This window comes from Budorcas taxicolor, chromosome 2 (assembly GCF_023091745.1).
Source record: "Budorcas taxicolor isolate Tak-1 chromosome 2, Takin1.1, whole genome shotgun sequence".
NCBI classification, from domain to species: Eukaryota; Metazoa; Chordata; class Mammalia; order Artiodactyla; family Bovidae; genus Budorcas; species Budorcas taxicolor.
The window spans coordinates 41,284,109-41,302,654 of record NC_068911.1 but is presented as its reverse complement, the minus strand read 5'-3'; the positions used below and the strand labels follow the sequence as shown (position 1 = coordinate 41,302,654).

The 18,546-nt window shown below is 59.8% G+C and overlaps 1 protein-coding gene across 9 annotated transcripts in view; it reads left to right on the top strand.

The window, feature by feature from the left end:
* Positions 1–18,546, top strand: part of TSC2 (TSC complex subunit 2) — a 30,822-nt gene that overhangs the window by 1,490 nt on the left and 10,786 nt on the right. For all 9 annotated transcript variants that reach the window (XM_052636343.1, XM_052636342.1, XM_052636339.1 and 6 more), the window contains exons 3-22: positions 615–701; positions 2,466–2,576; positions 3,288–3,432; positions 4,411–4,528; positions 4,912–4,960; positions 5,378–5,503; positions 5,825–5,898; positions 6,906–7,032; positions 7,746–7,889; positions 8,675–8,812; positions 9,316–9,419; positions 9,769–9,850; positions 10,868–11,023; positions 11,475–11,591; positions 13,945–14,067; positions 14,683–14,789; positions 14,951–15,101; positions 15,690–15,812; positions 16,272–16,406; positions 17,604–17,793. In XM_052636343.1, the coding sequence (XP_052492303.1) occupies positions 615–701; positions 2,466–2,576; positions 3,288–3,432; positions 4,411–4,528; positions 4,912–4,960; positions 5,378–5,503; positions 5,825–5,898; positions 6,906–7,032; positions 7,746–7,889; positions 8,675–8,812; positions 9,316–9,419; positions 9,769–9,850; positions 10,868–11,023; positions 11,475–11,591; positions 13,945–14,067; positions 14,683–14,789; positions 14,951–15,101; positions 15,690–15,812; positions 16,272–16,406; positions 17,604–17,793 (2,407 nt within the window). The remainder of the gene's footprint in view (positions 1–614; positions 702–2,465; positions 2,577–3,287; positions 3,433–4,410; positions 4,529–4,911; positions 4,961–5,377; positions 5,504–5,824; positions 5,899–6,905; positions 7,033–7,745; positions 7,890–8,674; positions 8,813–9,315; positions 9,420–9,768; positions 9,851–10,867; positions 11,024–11,474; positions 11,592–13,944; positions 14,068–14,682; positions 14,790–14,950; positions 15,102–15,689; positions 15,813–16,271; positions 16,407–17,603; positions 17,794–18,546) is intronic.

Below are 18,546 nucleotides of genomic sequence, written 5' to 3'. Positions count from 1 at the left end.
TCCAGAAACAACCAAAACGCTCATCCATTGGTGAAGGTGTCAGCAAAATGTGATAGATACATCCATAGGACGGAGAGACTGCCCCAAAAAAAGGAATGAAGCACTGATAACATGCAAAAGCATGGATGAACTTTGGAAACATTCTAAGTGAAAGAAGCCAATTACAAAGGCTCACGTTAATGTATGATTCCGTATATATGAAGTGTCTTGAATAAGCACACCCATAGAAACAAAGTAGATTAGCCTTTGCCAGGGCTTGGGGTGGGTGAGGAGGGGTTGGGGAGTGAAACTTCCTTTTGAGGTGATGAAAATGTTCTGGAATTAGTGGGCCTGGTTGCAAGTACTGAATATACTAAAAGCTGAAGTATACAGTTTAAAGTTATTACAATGGTGAGTTTTATATGTGAGTTTTTTTAAGTGAAAAAGGTAGCTATGAAAAAAAGTTCTCGCTCCCTTAAGGTGGGAGTGGTCAACTGATGATTCCTGGTTTCAAGAGGTCTGCTGTAGGTTTCCAGTGTTGGTAAGACAGGGCAGTTCTTAGAATGCCCTGTGATACGCAGGTAAGGAGACCTGGTGCCTGAGCCCGGACCCCCTTTCCTTCTTTATCTCTCCAGGAGCTGAGTGTTGAATGTGGCCTCAATAATCGCATCCGGGTGATAGGGCAGATCTGTGAGGTTGCCAGAACGAAGAAATTCGAAGAGGTAGGTGTGTCTCGGGTGGGTGACTGGACAGATTCATGTGAGCTGCACTAGAGCCTGATTTGGCTTTTCTAGGAGCAGGGCTGACAGCTGACTTCGCTAAGGAACTGTTGCACACCATTTGAGAAATTTAGTCTTGTCTTAGTGATGGGGAGAGCTTCCCTGGTGGCTCAGCTGGTAAAAAATCCTCCTGCCATGCAGGACACCTGGGTTCGATCTCTGGGTTGGGAATATCTGCTGGTAAAGGGAAAAGCTACCCACTCCAGTATTCTGGCCTGGAGAATCCCATGGACTATAGAGTCCATGGGGTTGCAAAGAGTTGGACACGACTGAGAGACTTCTTTCGCTTAGTGATAGGGAAGCTTCTGGAAATGTCCTGAGCACAACTTGGAGAGGCCAGTTACGTGTGGAGATGCAGAGCAAGGGGTTAGGCTCTTTTAGCAAATCTGGGAGAGGTTTTGAGGTGGCTTACAGAAATGCATGCTCAATGTCCTCTCACAAACTTGCAGGAAGAAACAATAGGGGAATGTCTGTTTTGTTCAGCAGAGAGTGTACCTTGATGTAGAACAAGTCCAGGCACGCCAGACTCTGTCTTTTGGGGAGAGGCGTTTGGGTCGTATTAAGCAGCCTCACAGATGTAGGCATGTTTATTTCTGACAGATGCTTCCAGGCTCTTCCCGTGTCCTGTGGACAGAGGGGGATGCTGCCGTTAGAGTTCCTCAAGGGCTGTACCCTCGCCTTGCCGCCCCACTTTTGTGCGAGTAACACAGGACTAGATGTGGGTCTTATACCTGGCGGGTTCAGATCTGCTTGGGGGAGAGTGACCCCTGTGTCCTCTGCAGATCATCTGAAACGTGCAGGCTGCACTTCACCAGGGATACATGTGAGGATAGGCATCAGAGTTCTCAGAGGTGGTGTGAGTGCAGAAAGGGGAGCCATGGCTAGGGTGCCATCTAGTGAATGCCGTGGCTTGACCTCAGAGGCCCGGGTAGTCTGGGGGCTCAGGTGGCATCGGGAGGAGTACAGGGAGTGGGAGAGAGGAGGGGAGGTTCCAGGGCGTCTGGAGTCGGTTGGAGTGTTGGTCAGACTGCATCTAAAAGACATTTTAGCCCCCCTCTTAAGAGGAGTGAGCGCAGGAAAGGGTGAGTGGTCTGGAAACCTTGGCTGAAGGGAAAGGAAGGTTATGTGAGAGGCTGATTCGAAGAGCTCTGGGGAAAGGGCTCAGTTCCCTCGTGGGCTGGGTGGACTTAGAACGCAGATTCCAGAACCTGCACAGAGCACTTAGCAGAGGCAGAGTCGGGGTAGGGTGCTAAGTAGCCCGAAGCTGGCTTGTTCACACAAGGGGGAGCCAGAGTGCGGGGCTCCTGGGTCAGGCTGCAGGCCCGGGGATTGCTCTGGCACTGCTGGTTCAGAGCATCTTCTGGTGACCTTGCCCAGAGAGGCTGAGCAAGCTCTGGGAACTCCCTGCTAATTTCCAGGGGCCTCCAGGACAGCCCTCCTGGCCCACCTGCCCTCCTCCCTGCCCTCAGCCTATGGCCTGGTGAGGGTTAAAGGACCAGCTAGGGTTTGAAAGAGCTTGGAGCCGTTCCCCTGGTCAGGCTCATGCTCTCTGCGGGCTGTGACGTATACACGAGGACTTTAGAGAAGCGAGTTTAAGTCAGAAGAGCACGTTGTTCTGCTCTGTCTTTTGCCCATGAGACTGTCCCCTGAGACTGACCCCTGAGCTGAGGGGCCAGCACGCCAATCACCATCCCCTCTGCCGGGCAGCACGCGGTGGAAGCACTCTGGAAGGCTGTCTCGGACCTGCTGCAGCCAGAGCGGCCACCCGAGGCCCGGCATGCGGTGCTGGCTCTGCTGAAGGCCATTGTGCAGGGACAGGTAAGGGCGGCCACGTGCTAAGTACGCCGGACTTGCATCTGGTGGTGGCACCCTGCACGGGTTGGCTGGTGCCCAGGGCCCTGCAGCTGCACTGCTTGTGTGGGCACGTGGTGTCACCCTCTCCTATCTCTGTGACCTGCACAAGCCACTGCCACCTCTCCTGTCCAGTGAGGGTGCTTGTCCCTCCTTTTTCTCTGGGGTGTAAGCGAAGCAGTCCGTGCCGCGTGTGGAGTGGTACTGGCCCGAGTGCTCCGTTGCTGTCTTGCTCTCACTGACCTCCCGACCCTGCTCACTGGGGTCCGGCCCTGCTGGAACACCCAGGCCATTCCTTCCTGGGAGGTTCCCTCTCCTCCTGCCTGGTTTCCTCCATGCCTTCACAGCCCCCTGCCCCGAGAAGCCCCCACCTCAGCTTGGCTAGGCCACTGTTGTCATTCCGTGAGCACCCCTCGAGGGTGGGGCTGAATCGGCCCCTGCTGAGAGCCCGCCCCCGTGTCCAGACCTGGGCGCCTGGTAGGTGCTCCACACACGGGTCAGCTGATGGCTGGCATGCCTGATCCCTTCCCCAGCTGGTCCCTCACAGCCATTTCCTAGGGGAAGGAGACAGAGCCCCAGGGCTGGGAGTCTTGGGGCCCGCAGCACTTCTAGGACGTCTCACAGCTGCCCGGGAAAGCCAGGGGATTCTGACTGCTGACCCCATTGTTTTGTCTTCAGGGGGACCGCCTGGGCATTCTCAGGGCCCTCTTCTTCAAGGTCATCAAGGATTACCCCTCTAATGAAGACCTCCACGAGAGACTGGAAGTTTTCAAGGCCCTCACAGACAATGGGAGACACATCACCTACTTGGAAGAAGAGCTGGGTGGGTGCCATGTTGGGTGTGAGGTTTCTCTGGCTTTGGTGATCAGATATAATCTGGGGTACCCAAGGTCAAGAGGGAGAGCTGCAGTTCACAAGGGTGGCCTGAAGGGGGCGCTGCAGCACCCAGGTCTGCTTACCTGTGTGCAGCCTGCTTCAGCTGCCCAGAGCTCCTGGGGAGCTTGTTAAAAATGCAGAGTTCTGGGCTTCGCTCCAGACCTGCTGGCTCTGAACCCCTGGGGACTAGGGCCTGGACATGTCTTTTGGGCAGGCAGGAGGTGGTCTGAGTTTTATTGTTGGAGAGCATGGTGTCAATCCAGGCCTAAGGCTGGGTCTTGGCCAGAGTGTCCTGAGGTTTCCAGGGCCTGGGCCACCTTGCCTGTCTTCCTCTTTCCGCTTCGTGCCAGTCTGGCCTCCTAGTCCTTCCCTTAGCTGACCATCCTCCCAGTTGTCCTTATGGTGTGAGTTTCCATGATCTTTAGAGTTCATGTCACTGCTGTGGGGGGAGAGAGGGGCAGAGGAAGAAGTGAATGTGACTTGACCCTTGCTGTTCTGTCACTTAGTAAACGGGCCTCAGCTGTCAGCCTCCTCCAGCGCAGGTGCTGGCACTGCGGCAGTGGTCAGGTCTTCTGTCCAGGTTTCTTTGGCTAGGAATTGAGCCTTGCTTGTGGCTTTTGTAGGGGAGGCCCTCCTAGACTCCTACCCCCTGTTTGCACCCCCAGCATCAAGGGTCAGGGCTGTGAGCATCAGATGCACAAAGGCTGCCCCTCCCCCAGCCCAGACCCTTCACGCACCTGGGTGCTGGTAAGTTCCTGTGACTCACTGGCCTCCCAGAGCTCCAGCTCAGCCTCCCTCAGCACCCTGGTGGCCTGCCTGTCATTCCATGGGGACCGTTGATGTGGCTTCCAGCAGTGAATGGGAGGGGGACACAGTTTTCCTGGGGAGGGAGGGAGTTGCATGAACGTTGCTCTCTTCTCCCCAGCGGACTTTGTCCTGCAGTGGATGGACGTTGGCCTGTCCTCCGAATTCCTCCTGGTGCTCGTGAACTTAGTCAAGTTCAACAGCTGTTACCTTGATGAATACATCGCCTCCATGGTCCAGTAAGAAAGCCTTTCAGTCACTTTGGCCTGATGACAGTCTCACTGTCTCATGTCTGCAGTTCAGCTCTGCAGGGTGAATAAAGCTGCTGAAACCATTAAATGAGCTGTTGGGAATGGCCAGAGCCATTTTCCACATGCTGTTGTGACATGTGTGATGTCGTTTGGTGACTGGTTCACCGTACTTGTCCTGTTGAGAACACTGCAGCCTGCAGGCAGGGGCGTGGTGTTGGTGCTGCTCCAGCGCTGTGCAGTGGATGCGTGGTGGGAGCCCTGAGGGAGGGCAAGCCCCTTTTTAAGTGACTTTGTTGAGGAAGCAGGAAGTAGAGTGGAGCCACCCAGCCTCTGGGCAGTGTCCTTTCAGCTGTGTTGTTCTTCTTCCCCAGCATGGTCTGCCTGCTCTGTGTCCAGACCGTGTCCTCTGTGGACATAGAGGTCAGTAACCCCCCTAAGGCCCCCTTCCCCCCAGGGACAGTCCCTTCCACCCTCCTGGGCAGGCCAGGTGGTGTTGTAACTGAGACCCTGGGCCCTGGGGTCAAGCCCTGTGCTGCCACTTACCAGCTGGGTGGCTTCGGGCATGCTGCTTGGCCTCTCTGAGCCTCAGGATTCTCTAAGGAAGGACGGTTGGGTGACATCTGTTCTGGGGTCATTGTTTATGACGAGATGACCCGCTGTGACTAGGATGGAACAGGGCTTCCCAGACGCACACTGACTCTGAGGGTCCCAGGAGGGCCACTTTGGCAGAGGGAGGGCAGTCATCCCTGACCAAAGTGTCATCGGTGGGAACCGGTGGAGGTGTGCCATCCCTGCAGGCAGGAGGCAGGCTGGCCTGACCCTCTCTCTGCCCCCCAGGTGTCTCTGCAGGTGCTGGATGCTGTGGTTTGCTACAATTGTCTGCCAGCCGAGAGCCTCCCCCTGTTCATCGTCACCCTCTGCCGCACCATCAACGTCAAGGAGCTCTGTGAACCTTGCTGGAAGGTAGGGTCTCCCCTGCTGTCCCACAGGGACTTCCCAAGGGAGGTGATGAGTCAGCCTGAGGACAGAACAAGGGCCCTCTGGCATGCAGTGAATGGCCTCTGACTCCCGGAGTGCCCAGACAGTGGCGTGCTGAGGGAAGCCAGCGCACTTTCCCAGTGGCCGAGCGGAGGCCAAGGTTTGGTGGAATTTTGAGGGCAAACTTGGGTACCTGTGTCTGGGAGGAGGTGGCGGAGAGCAGCTGGGCATGGAGGGCTGCAGGGTGTGGCCGTTCGAGGCCTGGGCCTCGTGTCTGCCCATCTGATGGCACGTGTTCCTTCCCAGCTGATGCGCAACCTCCTGGGCACCCACCTGGGCCACAGCGCCATCCACCACATGTGCCGTATCATGGAAGACAGGCGAGTGCAGGCCGCCCGGGCCCTGGGGGCGAGGGTGCGGGCAGCTGGGGGCCATGGGGCCCCTGGAGAGGCTCCCCATGCGGGCTCTGGCCCAGCACAGGCTGACGGGAGCCTCCTGGGAGGCAGCCCTGGTGGGAGGGCTGCTCCATCAGGGAGCCCTGAGCCGGGGCGCACGGCTTCTGCTTCCGTCCTCCTCCTGCTGGTGAAGTCAGGATACTCAGCCTGAGCTCCTGGCCTCCCTCTACATGCGGACCTCCTCCAGTGGGGCCGCGTCCCCAGGCCCGCCTCACCTCCCACAGCCGGCCCATCGCAGGGCCCATCATTTCTGCCCCAAGATGGCTCATCGGCCCACTCCCCGGCCCCCGCCCCCACCCTCAGCTCTCACCTGCTCACTGCTCTCCTGCATCCACTCTTGGCCTCCCGAGTCCAGTCCTCCACACACAGCAACGCAGATCTGACGGTGTCCTCTGCCTGAAGCCGCAGTGGCTCCCAGTGCGCTCAGCCTGCGAGCCTCTTCTTCCTCCAACTTGCCTTTCTGCGCCTACCCTGGGCCTTGCACTACTGTGCGCCTTGCTGGAATGCCCTGCTGCCCGGGCTGTTTCTCTGAGTGTCCTCAACATCTCAGTGTTGTGCCTGGATTCCCCGGTGGCCCAAGCAGTCTGCTGTCATGTCCCACGGCTCCTCCTCAGCTGTAAGCTGAGGGCGTCCCCAGCGTTAGTTTACGCGGTCATTCGGTTCACACCTGTGTCTCCGAGGCTGTCAGCACCACGAGGCCGAGGGCCTTTGTGTCCTGGCAGCTCGTGTGGCCCCTCAGCCAGTCAGCGTGATGACTGTTGAGCACGCGTGAGAGCAGGCTGCATGGCTGTGCTGCCCCGGGCACCCTGCGCAGCCCCTTGCCCTGCTCGGCTCCCACCTCAGAAGCATAGGGACCGCTGGAGAAGCTGCTGGAGCCTGGCAGACACCGGGCTGCCCTCTGTTCATATCCTGTCTTCCTGGGACGCTTTCAGAGCCTACATGGAGGACGCACCGCTGCTGAGAGGAGCCGTGTTCTTTGTTGGCATGGCTCTCTGGGGTGCCCACCGGCTCTATTCTCTCAAGAACTCCCCAACATCTGTGTTGCCATCGTTTTATGAGGTAACTTAGTTTCTGCACCATGGTAAGCTGGCGAGGGTCGGGGGGCTCCCCTTAGCTGGGCCAGGCTCATCAGACTGGAGTCTGCTGCAGGGATGGGGCTGTCCATGTAGAAATGAGATGTGGGACCTTTGAGGGGTTCATTCGCAAGCAGATGTTCCAATTTATGAATTTCATCTTGTCAGTTAGCGTCAGGACTGCTCAAGATTCCCTTGGGGATAGCCGCATGCTTGCTTTTGACAGTTCCCTTGGTCAAGTGGCAGCCTCGCTCTTGTTCTAGAATGAGGCCAGAGATGGTAGCGCGTGTCTCCGCAGTGCCCGGTGGAACCTGGAGCACTTTGTGTTTTCACGTAGTTGTCACAGCATTCTGGTGGGCTGGGGTGATCACACTCTTCTCAGCTTAACAGATGAATGGATGCTTGCACTGTGTCCTCATCAGGGTTGTCCTGGGTGGGGAGGGCATGCTCTCTGTGCATGGCTTGCGATTCATGAGGCCAGTCAGTTGGCCCAGAATTTGAAGTGAACAGTCTGGCTCCATCAGACCATTTGGAGCCAGCATGGAACACATACTTCCAGGCTCCTGAGGTGGTGTTTCTGTGGTCCGTGAGACGTGCGGAAGTGAGGGGTCTCAGGCTAGGTTCCGAGGGAGGGCTGCATGCCGGGGCTTCCTTTGCGAGAGCTAGCAGGAGCTGACTGCCACGTGCCCTGTGTTCCAGGCCATGACCTGTCCGAATGAGGTGGTGTCCTATGAGATTGTCCTCTCCATAACCAGACTTATCAAGAAGTATAGGAGGGAGCTCCAGGCCGTGACCTGGGACATCCTGCTAAACATCATCGAGCGCCTGCTCCAGCAGCTCCAGGTGAGGTGGGCAGGAAGGCTGGCACTAGGAGGACTGGGGCTGTGGACTGGTTGGCCAGGAGGGCCCTCCTTCAGATCCCGCTGCGCCGTGTCCCCCTGATGGTTTTCAGGGCTGTCGGCTCATGGTCCACTGAAGACGGCTGTTTCTCCCAAACATGCTCCGTCAGCTGGAGCAGGACTGTGTCATAGGTGAGCAGGGGGTGGGGGGCCATGTCAGTCAGGATGGACAGAGTAACCTGCCGGGTCACCTCCACGGCCACAAGTGGACCCTGAAGACAGTTCCTGCCCGCCGCTTTGGTGGAACTTTGGAGGAAGGCATTGCCGGTAGCAGGAGGGAGGATGTGCTCGAGCAGGGGCTGTGAGGAGAGGCGGCCACACGCGCCGCAGGCTCGGGCCTGGGCCACTGGGCAGGCAGCCAGACCCATGGGAGGAAGGACCAGAACTCAGCAGGGCCTGGGCTCCCGTCCCTCAGGGGTGGGTGCTGACTGTTCAGGCAGTGCTTAATCTTGGAGGGATGGGTTGGAAGACCACGCCGCAGGGCCCCCAGAAGATGCAAGAGCCTGGGGGAAGCCCACTGTGCAGCCAGCGCCAGCGCTCCATGGCACCTGCCGTTCCCATTGGGCAGGAGCGGCACAGGGTCTGGCACACCCAGCATGGGGCAGTCATGCCCCTTGCCCGGCTGGAGGGTTGGAGTCTGGACCCAGCTGCCTTGAGCTGAGGACTCCAATGCCGAGTCTTGGCAGGGATCTGGGCTCCTTCCTGAGTGCCAGTGTCCTCGTGTTGCAGAGCCTGGACAGTCCAGAGCTGAGCGCCATCGTGCACGACCTGCTGAGCACAGTGGAGGAGCTGTGCGACCAGAACGAGTTTCACGGCTCGCAGGAGAGATACTTTGAGCTCGTGGAGAGGTGTGCGGACCAAAGGCCTGTAAGACCACTTCTCTCCTCACCACGGTGGGGCCGGGGTTTAGGTCAGGTGGTTGGCGGGGGTGCTGTGTGGGTCTGGGGGAGGTTCTCCGTGAGTTTGAAGTAAAGGCCCGGGCAGGCTCCTCTTCCCCCGGGGTTTGTGCCCCAGCGCTGATGTCTGCAGGCACCAGCAGGCTGGAGGTGTGCGGGCCTAGGCGCTCCACACAGCCCGACTCCATCTCCGCTCACCAGCGCAGAGGGAGACGCCTGGCGTTTCCGCACTCGGCGTGTCTGCTCCCTGAGCCGCAGGCCGTCCTGGCACAGAGAGGCTAGCCTGATGCAAGGCTTTCACGTGGGTTTTCAGTGAGTCCTCACCGAGGCCAGCGGAGCCTCTATCGAATCGGCTCCCTCCCTGTGTCCTGGAGTGGCTGTTCTCCTGGGCCAGCAGCATGGGGCTGGGTTTATGAGAAAATCTCGGGAAGGGCCAAGTGGCTCCTTAACCCCAGGTCTGTCTTCTCTTGACAGGAGTCGTCCGTCTTAAACTTAATAACCTACAGGGCTCAGTCCATCCATCCAGCGAAGGATGGCTGGATCCACAACCTGCAGCTGCTGATGGAGAGGTTCTTCAGGTGGGCGCGTGACCAGGGCAGTTAGCGCCTTCCTCTCTGGTTCTTTAATGTGACGGTTCTCACTGCGCGGGAGAGGCTTTGTCTTCCAGTAAGACAGACAGTCCTCTGAGGCTGCTGTGTTTGCTCCTCCCGTTGGGTGGTTGTCTGGAAAGAGGCCATCTCTGAGGGCCAGGTGCTCTGCCTTTCACCCGTTCTGGGTCTGCATGTTGCTGTGCTGGGTCCATGTGACAAGAATCTGGCCTCAGTCTTGCCTGCCACCGAGGCGGGTGGGTGTGGGGTGCCCAGAGGGAAATCCTCGGACTTCAGGCTGGCGCAGCTGCCCAGTCCCAGCAGTGTGCCCCGCCCCCAGGAACGAGTCACGTAGCGCTGTGCGCATCAAGGTGCTAGACGTCCTGTCCTTCGTGCTGCTCATCAACAGGCAGTTCTATGAGGTGCGTGTCTGGGCCGCCGTGGGGGCCCTGGGGCGGCGGGGGCAGGGTGACCTCCGAGGGCTGTGCAGGGCACTGCTGGCCTCAGAAGCAGCCTGTGGCCCTTGCTGGGGCCCCTAAGTGGCAGGCTTTGCTTCCTCGTTGACCCCTCCCTCCCTCCCTCCCACCAGGCCTGTGGCTGAGAGGCCAGGAGGGCACAGCCTCTGCCTTCAGGAAAACAGACTTGTGTGGGGACGTTTTCTTTTCATTTTGTGATCACGCTCGCCCTCCGGACTCTGGGTGGGTCACCGGCTGCCAGGCCCTGCCTGCCTCTCTGCCGTGTTGTTTCCCTTTCCAGGCTATCCTTCTCTAGGTTTGGGGCCAGAACCTGCCCTTCTTTCCAGAACAGCCATAGCCCCGCCCACTGGGCTGCCTTCCGGAGGGGTGCTCAGGCGCCGGGTGTGTCCCCTTTTCCAGCACCTTCCTCACGGTGGCCTCACTGCAGCGCCTGCTGCTCCTGGGACCTGTCGGCCCCGCCTGCCCCCTCAGCCTCCCCTTTCTCTGCATCTCCGTCTGCTGGAATTCACTCTGCAGAGTCCGGCTCAGCACTGCCTCTTTCAGGAAGCCCTCTGGGCTCCCGGGTCCCTCGTGTAGGGGTCGTCTTGTCTTGTTCTCCGCTCCTGTAGTGCCTTGTACCTGCCTCTGTGAAAGCGCCTCCTACGGCCCCATGACAGTGGGTCCGTGGTATCAGTGCACACGCAGAGGGCCCTCCGCTTGGGGTCCTTCGAATTGTGACACTGAGGGAGCGGAGACGCCGTCCCTGCCGTGTTCACGTCTGAGCCTGCACCTGCGGGCTCTGCCCACGCTGGGCCACTGTGTACCTGTCATTGTTCTGAGCTGAGGGGCTGTGCCAAGCGCCCTGGTAGAGGCCCTCTGGTTCTTGCATACTGCTGCCGTGGGTCGTCCCGAGTTTGGAATGACGTGTTGGTGTGTCTCGGCCACGGCCAGAGGCTCACCTGGTTGCTCCTGTGCTTGCTGCAGGAAGAGCTTATCAACTCAGTGGTCATCTCGCAGCTCTCCCACATCCCTGAGGATAGAGACCACCAGGTCCGGAAGCTGGCCACTCAGCTGCTGGTAGATCTGGCTGAAGGCTGCCACACCCATCACTTCAACAGCTTACTGGACATCATTGAGAAAGTGAGAGCCGCACGAACCTGGGGGGCCCAGGTGGCCACTGGGACCCCTCTCAGTGGCGGAGCCCAGCAGGCAGCAGCGTTCCCTAGACCCGCGTCTGTTCTCTGCAGAGTGACTGCCTGAGTCTCCCTGAGACCGGTTCCCTCCCGGGGTTGGGAGGCCTGGCCGGGCCTGCTGCTGCCCTGCTGCCTGGGGTCCTGGAACGTGTCTCTGTGGCTTTAGAAAGGGCTGGCTGTGGCAGGCTTGGGTCTATTGCTCTTCTGTACAACCAGCAGCCTTTTGTTTTAGTTTTAAAATGCATTACAGTTTCTGATCTGTGCCTTGGCGGGGTGGATGGCGCCTTTCCTTCTGAGAAATAGAGGAGAAAGTAGTCGCTGGTAGAGAACTTCGGAGGTGACGGTTGCTGCATGAGTGAGCCCAGAGCTGGGGTTTAGCGGAGGTCTTCTCTCTGCAGGTGATCGCCCGCTCCCTCTCTCCGCCCCCTGAGCTGGAGGAGAGGGATGTGGCCGTGCACTCAGCCTCCTTGGAGGATGTGAAGACTGCGGTCCTGGGGCTCCTGGTCATCCTTCAGGTGGGCTCTGCCCCGAGGGTGCTGCTTCCTGGGGACCTGCGCGCTCCCAGGGGTGGTCCTGCCTCCTCGGTGCCATGGGGCCAGGTCAGAGTCATCACGGCGGGGTGGACGAGGCCCCGCGTCAGTGCAGAACTGCCTTAGCTGTCCCCGCGGCCAGGGAGGCGGGGAGGGCTGCCGTCTGTCTGGCCCCTCGGTTGTGTGGCTTTCTTTAAAGTAGCTTTATCGAGAGGTAACGCGTGTACCACACAGCTCATCCATTAGAGTGTGTGGTTCAGTGGTTTTTGTTACGTTCATAGAGTTGTGCACTGTTGTTACAGACATTCACCCCAAAACAGCTCCACACCCATTAGCGGTCCCTCCTCATTCTCCCTGCAGCACCCCAGCCCTTAGCAGTCACTGACACGCTTGCTTTCTCTCTGAATTCGCTCACCCTGGGCGTTGCATAGGCAGGAGTCACACAGCGTGTGGCCTGTTCTGTCTGGCATGTTCCATGGAGCGTGACGCCTTTCACGTTTCTCCCATGTCAGGGCGTGTGTTAGTACTTCGTCTTTTGTCCTGCTGAGTAATGGTCATTGTGTGGGTATCCGTTCATCAGTTGGTGGTCACTCGGGTCATTTCCACTTTTGGCTGCAGTGAACACTCATACGAGTTTTTGTGTGGACCCATGTTTCATTTCTCTTGGGTATCCGCCTAGGAGTGGACTTGCTGAGGCAGCCAGTAACTCTGGGCAGTCAGTCATCAGAGAAGCTGCCAGGCTGCTTTCTTTAGGGGCCACTCTCGTTTGCATTCCGAGCAGCAGTGGGTGAGGGCTCCATCTTTGCCACACCCTCACGCTCACTCACTCCTGATTTTCTGTTTGTTTTTGATTGTCACCGTTCTCATGGGTAGGAAGTGAAGTCTCATTGTGGTTTTGTCGTGCGTTTTCCTAGTGACTAATGACGTTGAGCATGTTTCCACATGCTGGTTGGTTGTGTGTGTGTCTTCTTTGGGGAAGCGTCTGTTCAGGCCCTTTGCCCATTGTTAAGCTGGGTGGTCTTTCTTGAGCTGTCGGGGTCTTCACACCCTCTGGGTACGGGCCCTTCGTCCAGTAGCCCACTTGTGCATGTCCTCTGCCCCCGGCTCTTGCCGTGTCACGCCCGCTCTCCAGGTGGTGGCTGTCCTCGTGTGCTTCAGGCGTTCCTGGGGTTGCTGGTGCTGTGGCTGGCCCTTCACGTCCCAGCAGGGCAGTGATAGGCGCCTCTGCTGGCCACCACCCTCCATCGCTGACAGGCAAGGCACCGCAGTGCTACTTAAGGTCACCTGCCAGGATCTGTATTGTGTAAAATGAAATGTTTGAGTCAGTTGGTTCATCAACTACTTTGTAAAACATTGATGGTAGGACAGTTCCCCGTAAAGTTTACCCCTGGTGGAGTTTTATTACCTGGCGTGGAAGTTCAAAATGTATTTGATACAAATACTGAACAGCACCTCCTGAGCATCTTGTTGGCAGGAGCCTTAGGCTCCTTGTGTCCTGACTTGAGGGGTCATGGGGAGCCCTGTGGTCTGGATGGACCAGAACCCTACTACAGGGAAGGAGGGAGAGATGGTCTTGCTGTCACTTGGAAATCCAGCCTGGAGACCTGGGGCTGTCAAGTGTGTGTGTGTGCGTGCGTGCGTGTGTGTGTGTGTGTGTGTCTGTGTGTGTGTATGTGTATGTGTGTGTGTGTGTGTCTGTACAGTGATATATGTTTTAAGTCTCCTCCAAGACTTAGAGTACCACAGAGGGGACCGCAGCCCCCTCCCCGTAACCCCTGACCCCTTCCCCCAAACCAGGCGGCTGGCAGCCCTGAGCGCCATCTGCCTGCCCACCCCCTCAGGTCTCGCCTCTTAGGGAGGTTTCCTTGACCTTGTGGAGGGGGTGGGGACGACCGCCCCACCGCGAGGGGACAGCCCCCTTCATGGGCCGCACGGGGCACACACACCTCCTGCCATGCAGGGTGACCCCCACCCCCAGGTCCTCCTGCTTCACCTCGTGGTGTTGAGAAGGTGCTGTCAGTGCACGTGGGTCCTGCCGCACGTGGCTGTGCCGTCGGGCAGTTTCCCTCGTTTCTTATCTGATTCCCTTTGACAACACAGACACGTGACTTGTCTCTGATGTTTCGCCTTCACCAAGGCGGGGACATGAGGGGCAGTACCTGTAGAAGGAAGCCCCTGAGTGGCGTTGGTGGCTCGCAGGGTTTTTCCGTTTTAAAGGGCGGTGGGTGTGGCCAGTTATCTCGGTGCCTGCCGGGCTGCTCCCCCGGACACCACGGTGCTGGCTCCCTGGCTGCATCTCAGCCTCCTGCCCTCGCTGTGACTGGCACTCTCTCTGCAGACCAAGCTGTATGCCCTGCCCGCCAGCCATGCCACACGTGTGTATGAGACGCTGGTCAGCCACATTCAGCTCCACTACAAGCACAGCTACACCCTGCCCATTGCCAGCAGCATCCGTCTGCAGGTGTGTGCCGGGGCGCCCAGCACCCACTGGCTGGAGGGGTGGCGGGCCCTGGGGGTCTGCAGCAGACCCCCCCCTCGCGCCAGCTGAGGCTGCTGCTTCCCTAGCCTGTGGTCTGTGCGCCTCTCAGTCACGTGGGGTTCTGAGATGGGGGCGGAGAGCGGGAGTTGCCCTGACTTCCAGGGGGGCCTGGTGCCCCAGAGCCTGGTGCTGGAGGGCAGGGCGGGGCACCCTGGCTCGAGCTTCTGCCTGGGGAGCTGGCGGCAGGGTGAGCAGAGGTCGCTGGGATGGGAGCCCTGTCCCTCATGGAGCATCTGCCTGAGGAGACGGCCCTCTGTGTTTGGGGGGCGAGGGTGTCCTGAGCAGAGCTCTGCTGTCAGTACCCTGGGGCATACGTTGCTGCCTGGCCAGATGCCAGGCATCCGTTCCCTGACCCACTGCCCCGGGTGAGAGGCAGGTGTTGCCCAGCTCTTGTGGGGATCACCGGCCCTATGGGGAGGCCGCGGGTGCTGTGACATTGGGGTGGGTTTGCTGTTGGGGTGGCCTCTCCTGCCGAGAGTCTGCGTGGCTGGGCGGCCGTGTCCTGCTCTGTTGGACCACGCCGCCCGCTTTTCGCAGGCCTTCGACTTCCTGCTGCAGCTACGGGCCGACTCACTGCACCGCCTGGGCCTGCCCAGCAAAGACGGGCTCGTGAGGTTCAGCCCCTACTGCGTCTGTGACTACCTGTACGTCCAGGCCCGGGGCGGGGTGGCGGCTGGCTCTGGGGCAGGGGATGGCTCCAGAGGGCTTGGCGGGTAGCCCTGGTTGCAGCTCGGGGCCTGCGTCCATCCTTAGCCTGCTGGAGACGGAGCTCTGGCCTCAGCGCATCTCCCGCTCGGTCCCACAGGGAGACAGAGAGGAGCTCCGAGAAGAAGGCCGGGGGGCCGCTGTCCCCGCCTGCCGGGCCCCCTGGCCCCGCACCCGCGGGCCCTGCCGCGCGCCTCGGCTCCCTGCCCTACTCCCTGCTCTTCCGTGTTCTGCTGCAGTGTCTGAAGCAGGTGAGAGGCTGGGCTCCCAGCGACACTGGGTCAGACCGAGCTTTCTGGGTTCTCCCCAGGCACTCAGCTCTTCCCCGTGGTGACCATGGCGGGTGCTCAAGTCTGAGGGCCCTCAGTGGTTCCATAGCGGAGTGCTGAGTGCCTGCCATGGGCAGTGTGTCCCTGGAAGCTGGGTGTGGAGCCCAGGAGACCTTCTGCCTCTGGGAAGTGGTTGTGGTACAAGAGTGAAAGGTGTGGACAAACAGCTGGATTGTAGGGTGGGGCGTGCCTCCAGGGAGGCTCTGACTAGCCAGTGGGGCTGGGGGCATTTTATGTTGTGAGGTGTGAGGGGGTGGGTGAGGGCAGTCTTGGAAGGCGGGAGATTCCAGCAGCAGGAGGGAGCCAGGCCTGGCGGTGGGGTGGGTAAGTTGCCTGCACTGGAGGTGTAGCCGGGCCTCCCACCCACCTGGCGTCTGGAGGCAGTGCCCACGGTCCAGGACTGACCCTCCAAGTGCGAGCTGCAGGGACACAGGGCCAGGTCATGCAGGAGAGCCCTGCTGCTGCCCAGACGGAGCTCCCAGCCCTGAGACCCGTGTCCTGTTGCTGCAGGAGACCGACTGGAAGGTGCTGAAGCTTGTGCTCAGCAAGCTGCCCGAGTCGCTGCGCTATAAGGTCCTCATCTTCACCTCCCCGTGCAGCGTCGACCAGCTGTCCGCCGCCCTCTGCTCCATGGTGCGCCTTCCACTCTGGCCCTCCCCCTGGTCCACGGAGCCTGGGAGGTGGGCGGGGCCACATGTAGCACAAACAAGTTTGCCTCAGAGACTTGTCCCTGGCTGGAGCGCAGCAGGGGCCTCCAGGACCCCATCGTCCCGTCCCTGCTCGCCGGTGGGGGATCAGGGGCCTCAGTGAAGGGCTGAGCTCGCAGGCCCAGATGGGGTCCTGACTCCTCCCTGCTCCTCCAAGGAGCTCCGTGATATAGGCATCCCGTTTCCTGTCTCCCTAGCAGGTCCGCAGGTGTCCTCCCGCTGCTTTGAGAAAGCAGACTGCTGGTTAGAAAGGGCAATAGGAGGGTCCCAGGCCTTTGGCCCATCCTCCCGCTGGGCCTCCATTCTCAGGGGCCTGCCTGGGTCCCTGGCCACCTGGCCTGATCTCTCTGTCGACAGAGCTTCACATCTGGGCCGTGGCTGTTAGCTTTCAGGTCCCAAGACCCTGGAGCGGCTCCGAGGCACCCCAGAAGGCTTCTCCAGGACCGACCTGCATCTTGCTGTGGTTCCCGTGCTGACAGCCCTGATCTCTTATCATAACTACTTGGACAAAACCAGACAGGTACCAGGCGGGAGAGGGGCAGGACACTGGCCTCAGTCAGAGTGGCCCAGTGTCTTCCTTATAACCTGGTGCTGGGCCAGGGCGAGGGCAGCTGGTTTTGTTTCCCTCTGGGGCCACCGCAGGCAAGGGCTGACCCAGCCTAGAACCACGGACGTTTGGACTCACTGGTGCTCCCGAGTTCTCTCCGGGTGTGGGCTTATGCAGCGCTTGAATGTGCTCTCCCAGTGCAGCCCCATTTTCTTTTTAAGGAGCATCGCTTGGCTTGCCCTTGCTCCAGCTTTAGGGTAGGTGCTCAGCCTCTTTACTGACCTGGGCGTGTGTGGAGAGACAGGGTGGCCAGGCTGAGGGCCCCTGCTTCTTTCTGTTTCCATACCTGTCATCAGGAGCAACAAGCACGCATGGTAAAGCTTGTCTCCTCAGGTCCACACTGCTGGGTACAAGGCCTGCAAGGAGCCAGTACCTCATTCTTTAAGCTCCCGACACTTGTCTTTGTCACCCTGCCCTTATTGAGCAGGGAGCAGAAGTGCTTGGACGGTCAGGGCAAGGCGAGGCGTGGCGCTGGACAAGGACCGTGTGGGCCCTGAGCCCACGCTCCCGGTCAGCGCTGCCGGGGGCTCACTGCCCACTTGCACTCCTGGGGATCGTGAGCCTCAGCTCCTCCTGTGTGGCCTGGCCTGGTTTTCATGGCTGCACTCCTGGGGTAGCTGGCCATACTGGGCTGAAGGTTCCCCAAGGACCCATGAGGCCCAGAGTGTTACTGGGGGTCGGGGAGCTGGCTGTGGGATGTCAGAAGCACTCAGGGCCCAGATGGTTTGCCCTGAGGCTGTGGCCTGAGCCGGCACTTGTCTCCTGGGAACTCGGCCCAGGGTGGATGTGGGCCCAGCCACCTCGCCGTGGCAGACATCTGGGGGATTCGAGAGCCCAGGGAGTTGAGCCCAGCGTGTCCTGGCTCTGCATTGGGCTGGGGGCACATGGGGAGGTGTCAGGGAGGCCTCGCTGTCCACTGGGCTTGGGGGGCTTAGCTGCTAGTGGTACTGCCACTTGGGGGCCCTGAGACCTGGGATAGGCCCTTGGCTTTCCCCTCTAGGGTGGAGGCGGAGAGACTGGGCCCTGGCTACCCAGAGGGGCTCTCTGGACGGGGCAGGGGCGCGGGCCAGCCTGTGATGGGCCTGGTGCGAGTCATCGTGCCGTCCACAGCGGGAGATGGTGTACTGCCTGGAGCAAGGCCTCATCTACCGCTGTGCCAGCCAGTGTGTGGTGGCCCTGGCCGTATGCAGCGTGGAGATGCCTGACGTCATCCTCAAGGCGCTGCCTGTCCTGGTCGTGAAGCTCACACACATCTCGGCCACGGCCAGCATGGCCATCCCGCTCCTCGAGTTCCTGTCCAGTATGTGTCTGTGCCCGCACCCGTGTGTGCCGGGATGGGTGTCAGCAGGGTGGGCTCTCGAGTCTGGGGCTGCACCTTGCCTGAAATAACCTTTCCCAACTCTCACCTCCCCTTGCTGCAGGTAGGTGTGCTGTGCCCCATGGGCCCCTCTGCTGCCTCAGGGCCTTTGCATCCTCCACCCCCCATGCTTGAGGGCTTTCCCTCCTGGCCCCTCAGGGTCAGTGGCCAGAAGCTGCCCGTTGGCTGGCCCTGGGCCCTGTGCTTGCCCGGCTCTCAGCCTTCCCTTTGTCCCCTCAGCACAGCCACAGCTTGGAGAGCCTCTCACCTCTCAGGCTGGGGTGTCCAGGAGCTGGGGGTGCCTGGCTCGCCCCTTCCTTCCCAGTGTCCCTGGGTATCTGGCCCTTAGCAGGCCTTGGCCATGTGGACAGCAGGAGCAGGGCAGGGTTTTGCTTCTGTAAAAGGCCACCTGGGACCAGCCATGACTGCATGTTCTGTTTGTTTACAACGTTTTGTAAAGATGGAAAGCATTTGTAGCTCACTGGACATAAAGTGAGTCTGTATGGAGCCAGGGGCCCGTTGTTTGCAGCCCTTGGAACCAAGACCCAGGGCCATGTCCGGGCGCCCGCTTTCGCTCCTTGGCTGCCCTCTCGGGTCCGAGCAGTGAGGCTGGCTCTGGATACACGGCGCAGGGCACTGGTGCCCAGCCCTGCTGCGGCTGTGCGCGTGTCTGCCCAGCCACCGGGCCTCTCACTG